This window comes from Carcharhinus amblyrhynchos, unplaced genomic scaffold (genome assembly GCF_965287045.1).
Source record: "Carcharhinus amblyrhynchos unplaced genomic scaffold, sCarAmb.v2.hapA scaffold_45, whole genome shotgun sequence".
In the NCBI taxonomy this organism is placed as follows: Eukaryota; Metazoa; Chordata; class Chondrichthyes; order Carcharhiniformes; family Carcharhinidae; genus Carcharhinus; species Carcharhinus amblyrhynchos.
Window position 1 is genome coordinate 1109103 of NW_027649786.1, and position 17719 is coordinate 1126821.

At 43.4% G+C, this 17719-nt stretch overlaps 1 protein-coding gene across 1 annotated transcript in view; it reads right to left on the reverse strand.

Moving 5' to 3' along the window:
- The window catches only part of LOC145337234 (butyrophilin subfamily 1 member A1-like), a 68263-nt gene extending 51932 nt beyond the window's left edge, over positions 1–16331 (reverse strand). Inside the window, exons 1-3 of the mRNA XM_080182026.1 lie at positions 16244–16331; positions 7368–7549; positions 1801–1886 (exon numbers count right to left, since the gene is read on the reverse strand). Coding sequence (XP_080038152.1) covers positions 1801–1858 — 58 coding nt within the window. The 5' untranslated portion in view covers positions 1859–1886; positions 7368–7549; positions 16244–16331. The remainder of the gene's footprint in view (positions 1–1800; positions 1887–7367; positions 7550–16243) is intronic.
- Between the last annotated feature and the right edge of the window lie 1388 nt (positions 16332–17719).

Here is a 17719-nt window from a genome sequence, read left to right on the forward strand (position 1 = left end):
ACACAGTCTAAAGTTGCCCCCCGAGAGACAATTGGGATCTCCACTGGGACATACTTGTAAACATTTGAACAGTGGCTGCTTCATCTCACTTGGTGGACTGACTTCTCTTCCTCTGAAAGTGGGACATGGATATTCCATTTCAGGGAATTCCCACTGCCACTGATGGATAAAGATTCTGCTCCTTGTTATTTGAAAAGATGAATGTGCAGAGTTAAGGGGAGTAACTGGTGAAATGGTGCTAGGTGCATTGCTCACTCAGATAGTTAGTGCAGACACAATGGGCCAAATAGCCTCCTGTGCCATAACTTTGTGATTCTTAACAAGGCCAGCCGAGAAATCCTGGGACCAGTGAGAACTGTTTGTCACCTGGTCTTCTCCAGTTTCCTGTGGGTTACACTAGAGTTATATAGCAGGAGTGTGTCAGAACACACAATTAAATCTGTGAATAACATTCTTAGTATATGAATACACATAAAGGGAAGTTATTGGTAGCTTTCACAGAATAATGACCAAAGCTGAAAAACTGAATTAACAAAAAACCAATAGAAAATTCACATTATTAATAAAAATCAACTTGGAAATAAAAATGGAATTAAACATAGAAGGTAGGAGCAGGAGGAAGCCATTTGGCACTTCGAGCCTGCTCCGCCGTTCATTCTCACCATGGCTGATCATCCAACTCAATAGCCTAATTCTGCTTTCTTCCCCATAACCTTTGATCCCAATCGTCCCAGGTGCTATATCCATCTGCCTCTTGAATGCATTCAATGTTTTGGCATTAACTACTTCCTGTGGTAATGAATTCCACAGGCTTACCACTCTTTGGTGAAGAAATTCCCCTCACCTCCGTCCTAAATGGTCTACCCTGAATCCTCAGACAGTGACCCCTGGTTTTGGACTCCCCACCATTGGGAATGTCCTCCCTGCATCTACCCTGTCTAGTTTTGTTAGAATTTTATAAGTCTCTATGAGATTCCCCTTATTCATCTGAACTCCAGCAAAAACAATCCGAACCCAGTTAATCTCTCCTCATCCATCAGTCCCACCATGCCCAGAGTCAGCCTGGTAAACCTTCGCTGCTCTCCCTCGAGAGCAAAAACATCCTTCCTCAGAAAATGAGACCAAAACTGCACACAATACTCTAGGTGTGGCCTCACTAAGGCCCCTGTATAATTGTAACAACACATCCCTGCTCCTGTACTCAAAACCTCTCGCAATGAAGACTAACACACTATTTGCCTTCTTTACCACCTGCTGCCCCTGCATGTTCACCTTCAGTGACTGGTGCACAAGGACACCCAGGTCACACTGCACACTCCCTTCTCCCAATTTACAGCCATTCTTGTTTTTGCTTCCAAAGTGAATAACCTCAAATTTATCCAAATTATACTGCACTTGCCATAGATGAGCCCACTCACCCAACCTGTCTAGGTCATTCTGAAGAATCCCTGCATCCTCGTCACAGTTCACCCTCCCATCCAACTTGGTATCCTCTGCAAACTTTGAGATGTTACATTTTGTTCCTTCATCCAAATCATTAATATATATTGTGAATAGCTGGGGTCCCAGCACCAATCCCTGTGACACAACAATAGTTACTGCCTGACCATTTGAAAAGCACCCATTAATTCCTATTGGGAATTGGGATTTACTTAATCACTACATGATCAGTGTTCCTGATATTATCCTCTACACTATATAAATATTGCCAATACTATAGAAGAGTGAATCTTCCATCAATGATAAACAACATTGGTGAACTACTTCTAATGTAACTCAAGAAGCTATAATGATTCATACCATGTACTGAGACCAGAATCATAAACAGCAGCAACACAATGCGCTGAACCTCTCTCATCTTGAGACCTTATCAGATGAACCATCACCTGTGAGAGACGGAGAGAAAACAGTCTCATTAATTGTCTTGTCAATCATATATGTACAGTGTTCGTATACACCTGTCAAACAGGCTGTGCACCAGCGATGGTAAGGTTTTGGTGAAATATAAAAGACTCTTGGGCCTGAATCCTGAAGAAATCTAATGAACATTTGTGGGTTGCATTTTTTTTACCTCTATGTATTGTTTAGTGCCTTTCTCTGGAGTCTTTCATAACACACGAAGATAGGTTTTCATCAGAAGATAATCCTGAGACAGGTGAGACAGTTGATGAATGGCGCAAGGCTGATTTTAATTTTCAGTGACTGATTAAAATCTGTTTAGCGAGCTCTGATGCAATTTTCCGGGCACAGATAGTTTCCGATCTTTGTTGTGGAGGTCCACACCTGGTCCCCAGCAACGAGAACCAGATGTAATGGCCCCACTGGTGGAACTGGAGGCTATTGAGGCCTCCAACACTGGGCTGTGCCAAGTGGCCAGGGTCTCACAGAGGGCAGGGCCAAGAGGGGGGTTGGGGGAGAGGTAGGAGGGGAGGGAAGGGGGGTGTTCAGCATTGGTGTGGCAGGTCCGGCATAAGTTTTCAGATACTTATGGATAAAGACAAGAGTGGTCCTCAACTGGGGGAAGGCCAACCATCACTGAATTAGCAAGAATTGGAGCATGTGGATTGGGAGCAGCTGTTTGAGGGTAAATCCACATTTGACATAGGGAAGTCTTTTAAGACCAGTTGATTAGAGTGTAGGACAGGCATGTTCCTGTGAGAGCAAAGGACAGGAATAATAAGATTCAGGACCCTCAATGACAGCAGAAATTGTCAGCTTCGTCAAAAAAACCGGGAGCATACGTGAGGTCTCAGCAACTAAATCACCTGGGGCGGCACGGTGGCACAGTGGTTAGCACTGCTACCTCACAATGCCAGGGACTTGGGTTCGATTCCTGGCTTGAGTCACTGTCTGTACAGAGCCTGCACGTAATCCCATGTCTGCGTGGGTTTTCTCTTGGTTCCTCCCACTGTCTGAAAGATGTGCTGGTTAGGTGTATTGGTCATGCTAAATTCTCCCTCAGTGTACCTGAACAGGTGCCGGAGTGTGGAAACTAGGGGATTTTCACAGCAACTTTATTGCAGTGTAAGCCTACTTGTGAAACTAATAAATTAACTTTAAAACAAGCAAAGCCCTGAAAAATATAGAGAAAGTAGGAAGGAGCTCAAATGGGAAGTTAGGAAGGCCAAAAGGAGCAATGAAATGTCCTTGGCCAGCAGGGTTAAGGAGAATCCCAAAATATTTTATACCTATATTAGGCGCAAGATTATAGTTAGGGAAAGAATAGGCCCATTCAAGGATAATGGAGGATAATGGATAATAGGCGCAAGATTATAGTTAGGGAAAGAACAGGCCCATTCAAGGATAAAGGAGGGAGGTTATGCGTGGACCCAAAGGAAGTGGGTGAGATCCTTAATGAGTATTTTATATCGGTATTCACCAAAGAGAGGGACATGAGGGATTTGAGGTTAAGGTAGGATGTGCGAATACTCTCAGGCAGGTCAATATAATGAAGGAGGAGCTGTTTGGTGTGTTAAAAGGCATTAAAGTAGACAAGTCCCCAGGGCCAGATGGGATCAATCCCAGGATAATTTGGAAGAAATTGAAGACACTGCGTACCCGCATGGATATGGTGGAGACACTGCGTACCTGCATGGATACGGTGGAGACACCGCGTACCTGCATGGATACGGCGGACACACTGCGTACCTACACTGATGCATTGTTGCAAAATAAACCTGCAAATATGGAAGCCAACTGAACAAAAACAGATGTGCTGGTTTGGTGCACTGGCTGTGCTAAATTCATAAGAACATAAGAAATAGGAGCAGGAGTAGGCCATCTAGCCCTTTGAGCCTGCCCCGCCATTCAATAAGATCATGGCTGATCTGTCGTGGCTCAGTTCCACATTCCCGCCCTCTCCCCATAACCCTTAATCCCCTCTCTTATCAAAAACCCATCAACCCGTGTCTTAAAAATATTTAGCGAGGCAGCCTCCACCACTTCAACGGGCAGAGAATTCCAGAGATTCACCACCCTTTGAGTGAAGAAGTTCCTCCTCAACTCCGTTCTAAACCGCACCCCCCTTTATCTTGAGGCTGTACCCCCTAGTCCTACTATCCTTTCTGAGCGGGAAGAGTCTCTCCACCTCTATCCTATCCATCCCATTCATCATCTTATACGTCTCAATGAGATCTCCCTTCATTCTTCTAAACTCTAACGAGTACAAGCCTAATTTATTCAGCCTCTCCTCATAGCTCAACCCCCTCAACTCCAGCATCAGCCTGGTAAACCTCCTCCGCACTCCCTCCAAGGCCGAAATATCCTTGCGTAAGTACGGCGCCCAAAACTGCACACAGTACTCCAGCTGAGGCCTCACCAATGCCCTATACAGCTGCAGCAAGACCTCCCTACTTTTATATTCAATCCCCCTCGCTATGAAGGCCAGCATCCCATTCGCCTTCCTGACCACCTGCTGCACCTGCAAGCTGGGTTTTTGCGACGCATGCACAAGGACCCCGAGGTCCCTCTGCACCGTCGCCTGCTGCAGTTTTTCGCCACGTAAGTAATAATCCTTCCTACCATTATCCCTACCAAAGTGGACCACCTCACGCTTGCCAACATTAAATTCCATTTGCCATTTCCTGGCCCATTCGCCCAGTCTATCTAGATCCTTCTGCAGACTCTCCACACCCTCCGCACAATTTGCTGTTCCGCCAATCTTGGTGTCATCAGCAAATTTCGACACCCTACACTTGGTTCCCTCCTCCAGATCATCTCCCTCAGTGTACCTGAACAGGCACAAGAGTGTGGCGCTGGAGTAGTCCCCTGGTGTGCTGGTTAATCTTCCTACATTCAAGTTTAAATAATAACTAGGGGAACTTGGGGACTAGCGGATTTTCACAGTAACTTCATTGCAGTGTCAATGTAAATCTACTTGTGACACTAATAAATAAACTTTTAATAAAAATGTCTAACTGGTGTGTATAAAGTGTATTCACAATGTGAGTTTGAGTAAATTGTTTTCAATATTTGTATCAAAAAATGAAAGGGATTTGTTGGATTGTGGGGTCTGTCTCTTTAAAACAGCACAGTATAATAGGGTCAGTGGGTTTGAGAGACCTGTCACACCAGAGGGTGGAGTTCTCTCTCTCAGGAGAAGCATCAATCAGCCATGTGTAGGCACGTATGAACTGGGGCCCTTCCGCAAGGCAGCCTTGACTGATATTCCCTGGACCTGATTTCTCTTTATCAAGAAATATCTTTTGTTCCTAACAAAGCCTGGTGTTTTGATGTTGCTGAGGTATGCCGTGCTGTTACATTCGTATCAAGCCTTGTAAAAAGAGAACATTTAATTAATTGCATTCACAACTCACAGGTAGCCGTAGTTTCAAAACTACTTCTTGTAAAGTATCCTGCACACCTATTACATTTAACAATCTTCCGCTGACTGGAACCAAATAAATCCACATCACAAATTAAGGATTTGAATCACTGCTTTCCCATGTGGAATGTGGAACAAGGCCATACCTCACAGATCACCTTCATCAGGCACCAAACAAGGGCTGGAATGATATACTCTGTGATCAGGAGCATTTTCCTGCTTCGCAGAGTGTATTATGGGGCCTGATGACATTGGGCACCGTTTACAAAATCATCACAGCAGTTTTTGATAATACGGTACACAGGGCAGGTCAAAAGGTCAGGAACCCGCCCATGTTATTTGGATATCAATTGAGCTCAGTAAGTACGCAGTTCACTGCAATAAATGCAGTCAAGAAAGGCAATCATACACCTTCGGAAGTGATTAAAAATGGTGGGAATCTGCTTTTTTAAGGGGAGTTTATTAGGCCGAATTTTAAAACTACTGCTAAAACCAGAGTCTGACCTTTTCAATTCAAACTCTGTTGACTGCAAGGACTGCTCATTGGAGTAGGCAGTGTGTTCCAATCGTAATTGATGTTACTACTGGAAAGTATTCCATTTTTGTTTTTACCACCTGTAGTTGCTGTGTATTTTGATGAATATTGGCTGATCTATTGTGCAGTGTCAGGGAGGATCTGTTCGGATTACCCTTCAGGCAGAAAGTCAGTGTTCTGGATCACTCTCTGAAAATTCTACTTAAAGTCCATTGAGTGTGGAAATTCTTCAGTGTGAAACTATTGAATAAAAGGGGTTTCTTTCTCAAACAGGAGATTGAGCAATTATCTGCATAGCTGAATTGAATCATATAATCCCTACAGTGCAGAAGGAAGCCATTTAGCCCATTGAGCCTGAACCAACAACAATCTCACCCAGGCTCTTTCCCCGTAACCTCATGTATTTACCCTGATAATCCCCCTGACACTAAGGGGCAATTTAGCATGGCCAATCAACCTGACCTGCCCATCTTTGGATTGTGGGAGAAAACTGGAACACCCAGAGGAAACTCACTCAGACACTGGGAGAATGTGCAAACTCCACACAGACAGGACAGGAGGCAATGGTCTCATGGTATTAATCCAGAAACTCAGTTAATGTTCTGGGGACTGGGTTCAAATACCGCCACGGCAGATGGTAGAATTTAAATTCAATTTAAAAAACCTGGAATTAAAAATCTACTGACGATTATGAAACCATTGTCAATTGTTGGAAAAACCTATCTGGTTCAATCAAGTCCTTGAGGGAAGAAAATCTGCTGTCCTTACTTGTTCTGACCTACATGTGACTCCAGACCACAGTAATGTGGTTGACTTACAATTGCCCTCTGAACAAGGACAAGTAGGGATGGGTAATAAATGCTGGCCAACCAGCAACATGATGTGGAGATGCCAGTGTTGGACTGGGGTAAAACAGAAAGAAATCCCATAACACCAGTTTAAAGTCCAAACAGGTTTATTTGTAGCAAAAGCCACAAGCTTTCGGGACAGCCTGTCCCTTCGTCAGGTGGCTGGGAGTTCGTTTTCATCGAAGCTCTCAAGCTTCAGGTGTTCAGTTCAAAACCGCCTTTGGGAACTCCCGCACACCTTCCAGAAAGTTCTCCAGCTGCCGACCTAGCCAACCAGCAATATCCATGTCACACGAATAAATAAAAAAGTCACGCAAGGCTAGAATCCCTGGTACTGTGAGAGGCAGTAGTGCTAACATGCCGCCCTCATTTCAGTTGACTTACTTGACTTCAAATATCCAGGTTAATTTACAGGTCAAAAAGGCAAAATTCTTCCTTTGTCTCTCTCTGGTATCATGGTTTGATATATAAAATTCCCTCTGCCTCCTGTTCCCTTACACACATAGACCCAGTTTAACACCCTGTTAAGGCGTTTCACTAGAGATTATCCAGCAGATCTCAGTTCAAATCCTTGAATTTAATTCAATCTTTCCTCCTGATAAGAACATCCAAATCCTGCTGACAAACTTTCCCCGAGAAATAAAGATTATTCAGCACTCACCTCTTAGTTTCTGACTGAATAATTGAAGATTTTCCACATCCTTTCACCAGTTCCGTCAGGAGTAAGAGAATTCACAGCACTTAGTCCTTGAACATTCACTTTCACTTTTTAATGAGTTACCAATTGAATTACCTATTGCTGATAAGGTGCTGAGCTGGTCTCATGGACAGTTTCAGTTAACTCTTAAGGAGACAAACAGAGAAAATCATTTTGGATGGGGACAATTAATAAAACCCAACTCAAACAATAGAAAAGAAACTTAATAAATTAAATCATAATATTATTTACTTATAAATATTAAATATTATAAATAATATTATTTAGAGTTTTAACTTTTTAAAATTTTTTTTGTGGAATGTGGGCAGCACTAGCATTCATTTCCCATCCCTAATTGCCCTCAGAAGGTGGCAGTGAGACAACTGAGTGGTTTGTTACTTCAGTCAACCACATTGCTGTGGCTCTGGAGTCACATGTTGACCAGACTGGGTAAGGCAGATTTCCTTCCCTAAACATAAGAACATAAGAAATAGGAGCAGGAGTAGGCCAACTAGCCCTTCGAGCCTGCCCCGCCATTCAATAAGATCATGGCTGATCTGTCGTGGCTCAGTTCCACATTCCCGCCCTCTCCCCATAACCCTTAATCCCCTCTCTTATCAAAAACCCATCAACCCGCGTCTTAAAAATATTTAGCGAGGACATTAGTGAAGCAGATTGGTTTTGAGAACAATTTCTGCGAGTTGACATGGTCACCATTACTGAGTGTAGCTTTAGTTCCAGGTTTATGAATTTGATTTAAATTCTCCTGCTGTCCTGGGAGATGATCACTGCCAACAGGCCGCATTTAGTTTAAGTGCCTGTCTGGCTCAATTTAAAAAACCTGGAATTAAAAATCTACTGACGATTATGAAACCATTGTCAATTGTTGGAAAAACCTATCTGGTTCAATCAAGTCCTTGAGGGAAGAAAATCTGCTGTCCTTACTTGTTCTGACCTACATGTGACTCCAGACCACAGTAATGTGGTTGACTTACAATTGCCCTCTGAACAAGGACAAGTAGGGATGGGTTTCCTACTTCCTCCTGTCACTCTCCCCACTGGGTGGTCAAAGATGAGGACAGGGAGAGAGCGAGCTCTCCATTGGGGATCTCTACTTCTATAGGACAGAAAGCTGACATGTCAGGGTATGATTTGATGGAAGAGGAGATTGAGGGTGTAGACTGTGCAGGAGGGCTGCATTTGTAGCCAGTGTGTGCATGCACAGATCCGGTGTGTTAGTCTGAGGTTCAGGAGCATGGGGCGGGGTATGGTCCAGAAACAGTGAATTTCTTTCATCGATTTTAACTCCTGCCAGTGTGAAACGTCCACTTGTATAAAATTAGGAACAGTAAATAATAAATTGGGCATTTAATATAATATTAACTGTTAAAGGAATGTTGATCAATAATAGTGTAATTGTATGTGACCCGATCACAGTCCATTGTTTCAGCTTCAATGTACAATGCCAAACAAATACAGATTTTATGTTTGGAGATTTCTAGAAACATATTTCACAAAGCAGCCCAGAAAACTATCAGAGATTAATCCTGATGAATATAAAGCAGACCTGTGAAGCTCTCCCAGAGAATCCCCACAGAGCAGAAGGAGGCCATTCGGCCCATCGAATCTGCACCAACCACAATCCCACCCAGGCACTATTCCCGTAACCCCATAAGTTTACCCCACTATTCCCCCTGACGTGAGGGTCAATTTAACATGGCCAATCAACCTAACCTGCACATCTTTGGAGTGTGGGAAGAAACTGGAGCACCCGGAAGAAACCCACACAGACAAATGTGCAAACTCTACAAGGTGACCTGAGGCCGCAATTGAACCTGGGTCCCTGGTGCTGTGAGGCAGCAGTGTTAACCACTGTGCCACCATGCCACCCCTCCGCTGTGAACTCCCTGCTACCAGCCCAATCTCAATCTCCCGTGACTGTACTCTTCCCTCCAGCCTCAATCGCTTATATCTCACTGTTCCTCAGCTGCAGCTTTTCCTAGGGCCTTCCCCATCTGACACCTTCGAGGATTTTTCCCAGGAAAGGGAAAGAGTTCTGTGTTCATTTGGTGTTTTCCCTGAAATTGATGTCATCTCTGGACCCTGTTACATCGCCATGTTGGCCCAGCAAATGTGACCCCATTGTATTTCAGCACATGCAGAGACTAATATGCATGCAGTCGTAAGTTCATAAGGTATAGGAGCAAAATTAGGCCATTCCGCCCATTGTGTCAACTCTGCCATTGGACCATAGCTGATAGGTTCCTCATCCCCATTTTCCTGCCTTCTCCCCATAACCCTTCAATCCATTACCAATTAAAAATCTGTCCAACTCCTCCTTAAATTTACTCACTGTCCCAGCATCTAGTGCACTTTGGGATAGCAAATTCCACAGATTCATAACCCTTTGGGAGAAGTAGTTTCTCCTCAACTCTGTTTTGAATGTGCTACCCCTTATCCTAAGACTGTGACCTCTCAGCCTAGAATGTCCCACAAGAGGAAGCATCTGCTCCTCGTGTACTTTATCCATACCTTTTAACATCTTGAATACCTCACTTTGATCTCCCCTCATTCTTCTAAATTCCAGAGAGTATAGGCCTAAACTGTTCAATTTCTCTTCATACAACAAGCCCCTCACCTCTGGAATCAATCTACTGAGCCTCCTCTGAACTGCCTCCAATGCCACTACATCTTTCCTCAAATATGGGGACCAAAACTGTGCAAATTACTCCGGGTGTGGCCTCACCAATGCCTTGTATACTTCCTTACCTTTATATTCTATTCCTTTTGTACAAATAACAACATTCCATTCACTTTCTTTATTATCTGCTGTACCTGCATGCTACTTTTCTGTGACTCATGAACGAGGACACCTAGATCCCTCTGCACTGGGGCACCCCGAAGTCTCTCACCATTTAGATAATACGTCGCCTTGCCATTTTTGCGACCAAAATGCATGACCTCACACTTATCCACATTAAACTCAATTTGCCACAATTTGATCCACTCTCCTAACCTATCTATATCAATTTGTAAGGTTTTTATTTCCTTATTGCAACTTACTGTCCTGCCTACTTTTGTGATATCTGCAAATTTGGCTATTGAGCCTTCTATCCAAGTCATTAATCTACATTGTAAATAGTTGGGGCCCAAGGACCGAGCCCTGTGACATTCCACTCGTTACTTCATGCCTGCCAGAAAAAAAACATTTTTCCTGACTTTCTGTCTTCTGTCACTCAGGCAGTCACATATCCAAGCTAATAAATTACCCCTAATCCCATGTGATCTAATCTTGTGAATTAACTTTTGTCCGGCACCTTATCAAGCACCTTCCAGAAATCCGGATATCTACAGGATCCCCATTATCCACTTTGCCTATTACATCCTCAAAGAACTTTAGCAAATTAGTCAAACATGATTTGCCTTTCATAAAACCATGCTGACTCTGATAGATAGTGTTTTGACTTTCCAAGTGTCCTGATATTTCTTCCTTGATAATTGATTCTAACACTTTCCCAACAACAGTTGTTAAATTAACTGGTGTGTAATTTCCCAATAAGGGCTTTACATTAGCGTTTTTCCAATCCATTGGAACCTTTCATTTGTCCAGGGAATTTTGGAATATTATAACCAATGGATCCACTATCTCCACCACCACTTCTTTCAATATCCTAGGATGTAGGCCTCAGGCCCAGGGACATATCGGACCCCCATCCCAATAATTTCCTGAGTACCTTTTCCCTATCGATGTTGATTGTTCTAAGTTCTACCCTTTCCATTACCTCTGACTTGCCCATTCCTATAGAAATGATACTAGTGTCCTCCACTGTAAAAACTGAGGCAAAGTATTGATTTAGCATCATTGCCATTTCAGTGTTCCCCACTATTAATTTTCCTGTTTCATCTTCCAAGGGACCAACATTCACCCTAGCAACTCTCTTCCCTTTTATATACTTACAGAAGCTTTTGCTATCCTTCTTGATATATTGCACTAGTTTTCTGTCATAAGTTAGCTTAGCTCTTTTTATTACTTCTTAGTATCCCTTTGTTTATGTTTGAAAGTTTCACAATCTTCCAGCCTGCCACTGGCCTTTGCAATATGTGTACCTTAGTTTTTGTCTTCATGTTATTCTTGGCCTCCTTGTTTAGCCATGGATCGTTTTTACCCCCTTACCATCTTTCTTCCTCACTGGGATGTATTTTAGTTGTGAGGACTTGAATATCTCCTTCAACAACTGCCACTGCTTTTTCATTGTCCGACCTTTTAACCTTCCTGCCCATTATGCTTGGGCCAAATCTGCCCTCATGTCTATTTAATTTCCTCTGTTTAATTCCAGAACTCATGTGGGACTCCACTTTCTCACCCCCAAACTGAATTTTGAATTTTATCATACTATGGTCACTACTCTCTAGAGGATCCTTAACTCTGAGGTCATCAATTAATCCCTCATCATGACACAATTCCAAATCCAGAGTAGTTTGCTCCTTGGTTGGTCCCACAATATACTGTTCCAAGAAATAACCTCTAATACATTCAATGAACTCTGCCTCCAGGCTACCCTTGCCAATTTGATTCTTCCAATCTATGTGCATATTAAAATCACCCATGATTATTGGCATTCCTTTCTTGCAAGCCCACAATATTTCCTGGTTTATACTGTGTCCTTCTGCAGAACTACTCCTTGGGGACCTATAGATTACTCCTACCAAGTACTTCTTCCCTTTGCTATTTCTTATTTCTACCCAGACTGATTCCACATCTTGATCTTCTGTGTTTATGTCATTTCTCATTACGGCAGTGATTCCTTCCTTCATTAGCAAAGCTGCATCACCTCCTTTTTCTTCCAGTCTATCTTCTTGAAATGCTGCACACTCTTGGATATTCAATTCCCAGATCTGGTCTCGTTGTAACCATGTCTCAGTAATCACCATCAAATCATACCCTTCTGTTTCTATTTGTGCCGTTAACTCATTAATTTTATTCTGAATGCTCCATGCATTTAGATACAAAGCTTTTAAATTTGTTCTACTGGTAAATTTCCCTGTGTGGATAGTCTGCAGAAAGATCTAGATAGGCTGGGCGAATGGGCCAGGAAATGGCAAATGGAATTTAATGTTGGCAAGTGCGAGGTGGTCCACTTTGGTAGGAATAATGGTAGGAAGGACTATTACTTACATGGCAAAAAACTGCAGCAGGCGATGGTGTGGAGGGACCTCGGGGTCCTTGTGCATGAGCCGCAAAAACCCAGCCTGCAGGTGCAGCAGGTGGTCAGGAAGGCTAATGGGATGCTGGCCTTCATAGCGAGGGGGATTGAATATAAAAGTAGGGAGGTCTTGCTGCAGCTGTATAGGGCACTGGTGAGGCCGCAGCTGGAGTACTGTGTGCAGTTTTGGTAGCCGCACTTACACAAGGATATTTTGGCCTTGGAGGGAGTGCAGAGGAGGTTTACTAGGCTGATACCGGAGTTGAGGGGGTTGAGCTATGAGGAGAGGCTGAATAAACTAGGCTTGTACTCGTTAGAGTTTAGAAGAATGAGGGGAGATCTCATTGAGACATATAAGATGATGAATGGGATGGATAGGATAGAGGTGGAGAGACTCTTCCCGCTCAGAAAGGATAGTAGGACTAGGGGGCACAGCCTCAAGATAAAGAGGGGGGTGGTTTAGAACGGAGTTGAGGAGGAACTTCTTCACTCAAAGGGTGGTGAATCTCTGGAATTCTCTGCCCGTTGAAGTGGTGGAGGCTGCCTCGCTAAATATTTTTAAGACGCGGGTTGATGGGTTTTTGATAAGAGAGGGGATTAAGGGTTATGGGGAGAGGGCGGGAATGTGGAACTGAGCCACGACAGATCAGCCATGATCTTATTGAATGGCGGGGCAGGCTCGAAGGGCTAGATGGCCTACTCCTGCTCCTATTTCTTATGTTCTGATGTTCCTACTGGGCAGAAGGAGGCCATTCAGCCCTCTGAATCTGCACTGACACTGACAGGGCTTCTTATCCAGGTCCACCACCCCCCTCTTCCCATCTATGTGCATTTACCCCAATAATCTTCACATCTTGGGACACTAAGGGGTAATTTAGCATGGCCAATCCACCCAATCTGCACATCTTTGAACTGTGGGAGGAAATCACAGCACCCAGACAGAAACCCACGCAATGATGAACATGCAAACTCTACACAGTCACCCAAGACTGGAATACCATGGCACTGTGAGGCAGCAGTGCTAATCACCGTGCCATCAAGCAATAAATGTATTACCAGAAATGAAAAACAGTAATAATGGAATTTTAGTCACATAGAAATTTTACATTGAGGCTAGATGGAATTCAGAAGCTTTTGGAGTTCCTTGGTAGTTGTCTGCTGTCTGACTTGGTATCCTTCTGTTAGATAGCTGGATACTTCTCTTAAGGGATATTTAAACTGGGGATGGAGATGAATGCTGGCTGCCCTGGCCGCTGGAGATATTCGCTTTAAGATGGCCGTCACTCTGGCCTTTATACCTGCGATAATCTCAATTTTCTTACACCAGGATTGGTTTGATCCTGGCAACACTATCAAATTCAAATCTGATAGCCTCTCAATAGTTGATTGTCCTTTTAAAATGGCTAGGCTGACAGAATGCAAAAGTCTGCTACCAGGTCAACTCTGATGCTTAATCCTTTTGAAACAAATGTTGCAACCTAGAGTCTGGATGTACTCTGCATTTTAAAAATTCAAGCATTGGTTTCCGTGTCAGAACCTTTGTCAGGACCTTTGTCAGGACAGGAAGATGTTACAGATGAACAATATTTAAAAAGGAACAAGGAAAGAAAACAGGGACACAGGAAAAGTCACAGAATGACCTCTGTATTGCCTGCAAAACAGCACGATGAAATTGCAAAAGTGATCAGCCACATGGAACAGAATGTGGAACAAGATCAAAGAAATAAAAATAGAAATCTACAACAAAATGTGTGAATAATGAGAATATTGACGGAAGGGAAAACATTAACAATCAGCAAAGTAGATTAAATTCCAGTACTTTAGGAGTTTGGTGGAAAAAGGATATAGATCACCTGGTAATACTGTCCTGGCAGGGATCCAGTAACTACCAGCACACCCACCTCATATATAGCACTTACAGCCAGAGGGGAAATCACAGCTATGGTTAATGCTAATATGAAGAACACTGAACTGCCAAGAGTCTTGGGAAAATAAGAGCTTAGACAACTCACTGTGCTCACAGATAGTCCGTCTGGTGTCTGAGCTGATAGATTTTTGTGGTTGAAAATTACCCTGCATATCTGGAATTTTCTGGGCCAACCTCAGTGATTGGAACTATGAAAGTGTGAGGTTATCCACTTTGGAAGGAATAATAGTAAAATGGACTATTATTTAAATGATGAAAAATTACAATTTGCTACTGTGCAGAGGGACCTGGGGGTCCTTGTGCATGAATCGCAAAAACTCAGTCTGCAGGTGCAGCAGGTGATCAAGAAGGCGAATGGAATGTTGGCCTTTATAGCGAGGGGGATAGAATATAAAAGCAGGGAGGTCTTGCTGCAATTGGACAAGGTACCGGTGAGGCTGCAACTAGAGTACTGTGTGCAATTTTGGTCCCCTTATTTGCGAAAGGATATATTGGCCTTGGAGGGAGTACAAAGAAGGTTCACCAGGTTCTTACCGGAGACGAGGGGGTTAGATTATGAGGAGAGATTGGGCCTGTACTCGTTGGAGTTTAGAAGGCCGAGGGGTGATCTTATAGAGACATAAGATAATGAAGGGGCTAGATAAAGTACAGACAGAGAGATTCTTTCCACTTAGAAAGGAAACAAGAACTGGAGGACACAGCCTCAAAATAAGGGGGAATCAGTTTAGAACAGAGTTGAGGAGGAACTTCTCTCAGGGTAGTGAATCTCTGGAATTCTCTGCCCATTGAAGTGGTGGAGGCTACATACTTGAATATGTTTAAATCACAGGTAGATAGATTTCTGATCAATAAGGGAATTAAGGGTTATGGGGAGCAGGCGGGTAAGTGGAATTGAACCATTTTCAGATCAGCCATGATCTTATTGAATGGTGGGGCAGGCTCGAGGGGCTAGATGGCCTACTCCTGCTCCTATTTCTTATGTTCTTAAAAATCCAAATGAGATGAGAGTTTTTAAATCAGTGCGAGGAGGGTAATGTGGAACGGGAACAAGACCACATTTCATAAAACGTCTATACCAGGCACGGTCCCCGAGGTATAGATTTTAGTCTGTGCCTCCACCTTCATTTTTACTTGTTGTTTATTTCCTGTTCAAGTTCAAAGACTTTAAATAAGTTGGATAACAGTTTGTAAAAGTTCCCAGAGAGTTACCATGTTCGGGCACTTTAAACTGTCTAATTCCCTCCTTCAGTTCAAGGTATACAACAAATTCTTTTTAATGCGGATGTTGTTTGAACTGCTGCCTGTTCCTGGGTTTTTTTAATACAGTATATGTTTCCGATTTACACCGATCTGTAATACTGGGTTTTTGTTAATATTGACGGAGCTGTCGTGCAGTGTCAGAGAGGAGCTGCTCGGATCACCCTTCAGTGTTCAGGATCACTGTCTGAAACAAGTGTAGCAATTCCTCAACATGGACTACTGTATAAAATGGCTTTTTTCTTAAACAGGAGATCGAGCAATTATCTACAGGGCTAAATTATTTCATTTTAAAAGTTTCATTTACGAGTTGTCACGAAGGGACTTCCTGCTTCGGCCTTTTTCCGGACTGTGTTTGACTCTTATGATTTTCTGTAATAAAACACCCTCTGTCTCCTTTCCCCTGATACAGGTACATCCTTCCCTGAAAATAAAGAATATTTGCTACTTACCTCTTACTTTCTGACTATCTAATCGATTTTTTTAACCAGATCTGTAAGGCGTAAAAGAATTCGCATCAGTTAATCCCAGAAAGCTTTCACTTTCGAAGTGAGTCACTCGCTAAATAAGGTGTTTGGCTGGTCTCGTGTTCTGTTCTCATTAACTCTTTAAGGACACACTTCACATCAATCGAACATCATCATTATCAACTTAAAAAAAAACCTAAAGACGTAATTTTCAAGAAATACAATTAATAAAACCTAACATACAAAAGAAAACAAACTTAGTAAATTAATTCACAGTATTATTTATATTTTCACTTTGTTTACATAAGAACATAAGAAATAGGAGCAGGAGTAGGCCATCCAGCCCTTCGAGCCTGCCCCACCATTCAATAAGATCATGGCTGATCTGTCGTGGCTCAGTTCCACTTTCCCGCCCTCTCCCCATAACCCTTAATCCCCTCTCTTATCAAAAACCCATCAACCCACTTCTTAAAAATATTTAGTAAGGCAGCCTCCACCACTTCAACGGGCAGAGAATTCCAGAGATTCACCACCCTTTGAGTGAAGAAGTTCTTCCTCAACTCCATTCTAAACCGCCCCCCCTTTATCTTGAGGCTGTGCCCCCTAGTCCTACTGTCTTTTTTGAGCGGGAAGAGTCTCTCCACCTCTATCCTATCCATCCCATTCATCATCTTATACGTCTCAATGAGATCTCCCCTCATTCTTCTAAACTCTAACGAGTACAAGCCTAGTTTATTCAGCCTCTCCTCATAGCTCAACCCCCTCAACTCCGGTATCAGCCTAGTAAACCTCCTCTGCACTCCCTCCAGGGCCAAAATATCTTTGCGCAGGTGCAGCGCCCAAAACTGCACACAGTACTCCAGCTGCGGCCTCACCAATGCCCTATGCAGCTGCAGCAAGACCTCCCTACTTTTATATTCAATCCCCCTCGCTATGAAGGCCAGCATCCCATTCGCCTTCCTGACCACCTGCTGCACCTGCAAGCTGGGTTTTTGTGACTCATGCACAAGGACCCCGAGGTCCCTCTGCACCGTCGCCTGCTGCAGTTTTTCGCCACGTAAGTAATAGTCCTTCCTACCATTCTTCCTACCAAAGTGGACCACCTCACACTTGCCAACATTAAATTCCATTTGCCATTTCCTGGCCCATTCACCCAGCCTATCTAGATCCTTCTGCAGACTCTCCACACCCTCCGCACAATTTGCCGTTCCCCCAATCTTGGTGTCATCAGCAAATTTCGACACCATACACTCGGTTCCCTCCTCCAGATCATCTATATAAATGGTAAAAAGCTGAGGTCCCAGCACCGACCCCTGGGGCACTCCACTAGTCACCATCCGCCAATCCGAATAGCACCCGTTGACCCCCACTCTCTGCCTCCTATTTGACAACCAATCCTCTATCCACGCTAACACCCTACCCCCTACTCCATGTCCCCGGACCTTCTGCAATAACCTCTTA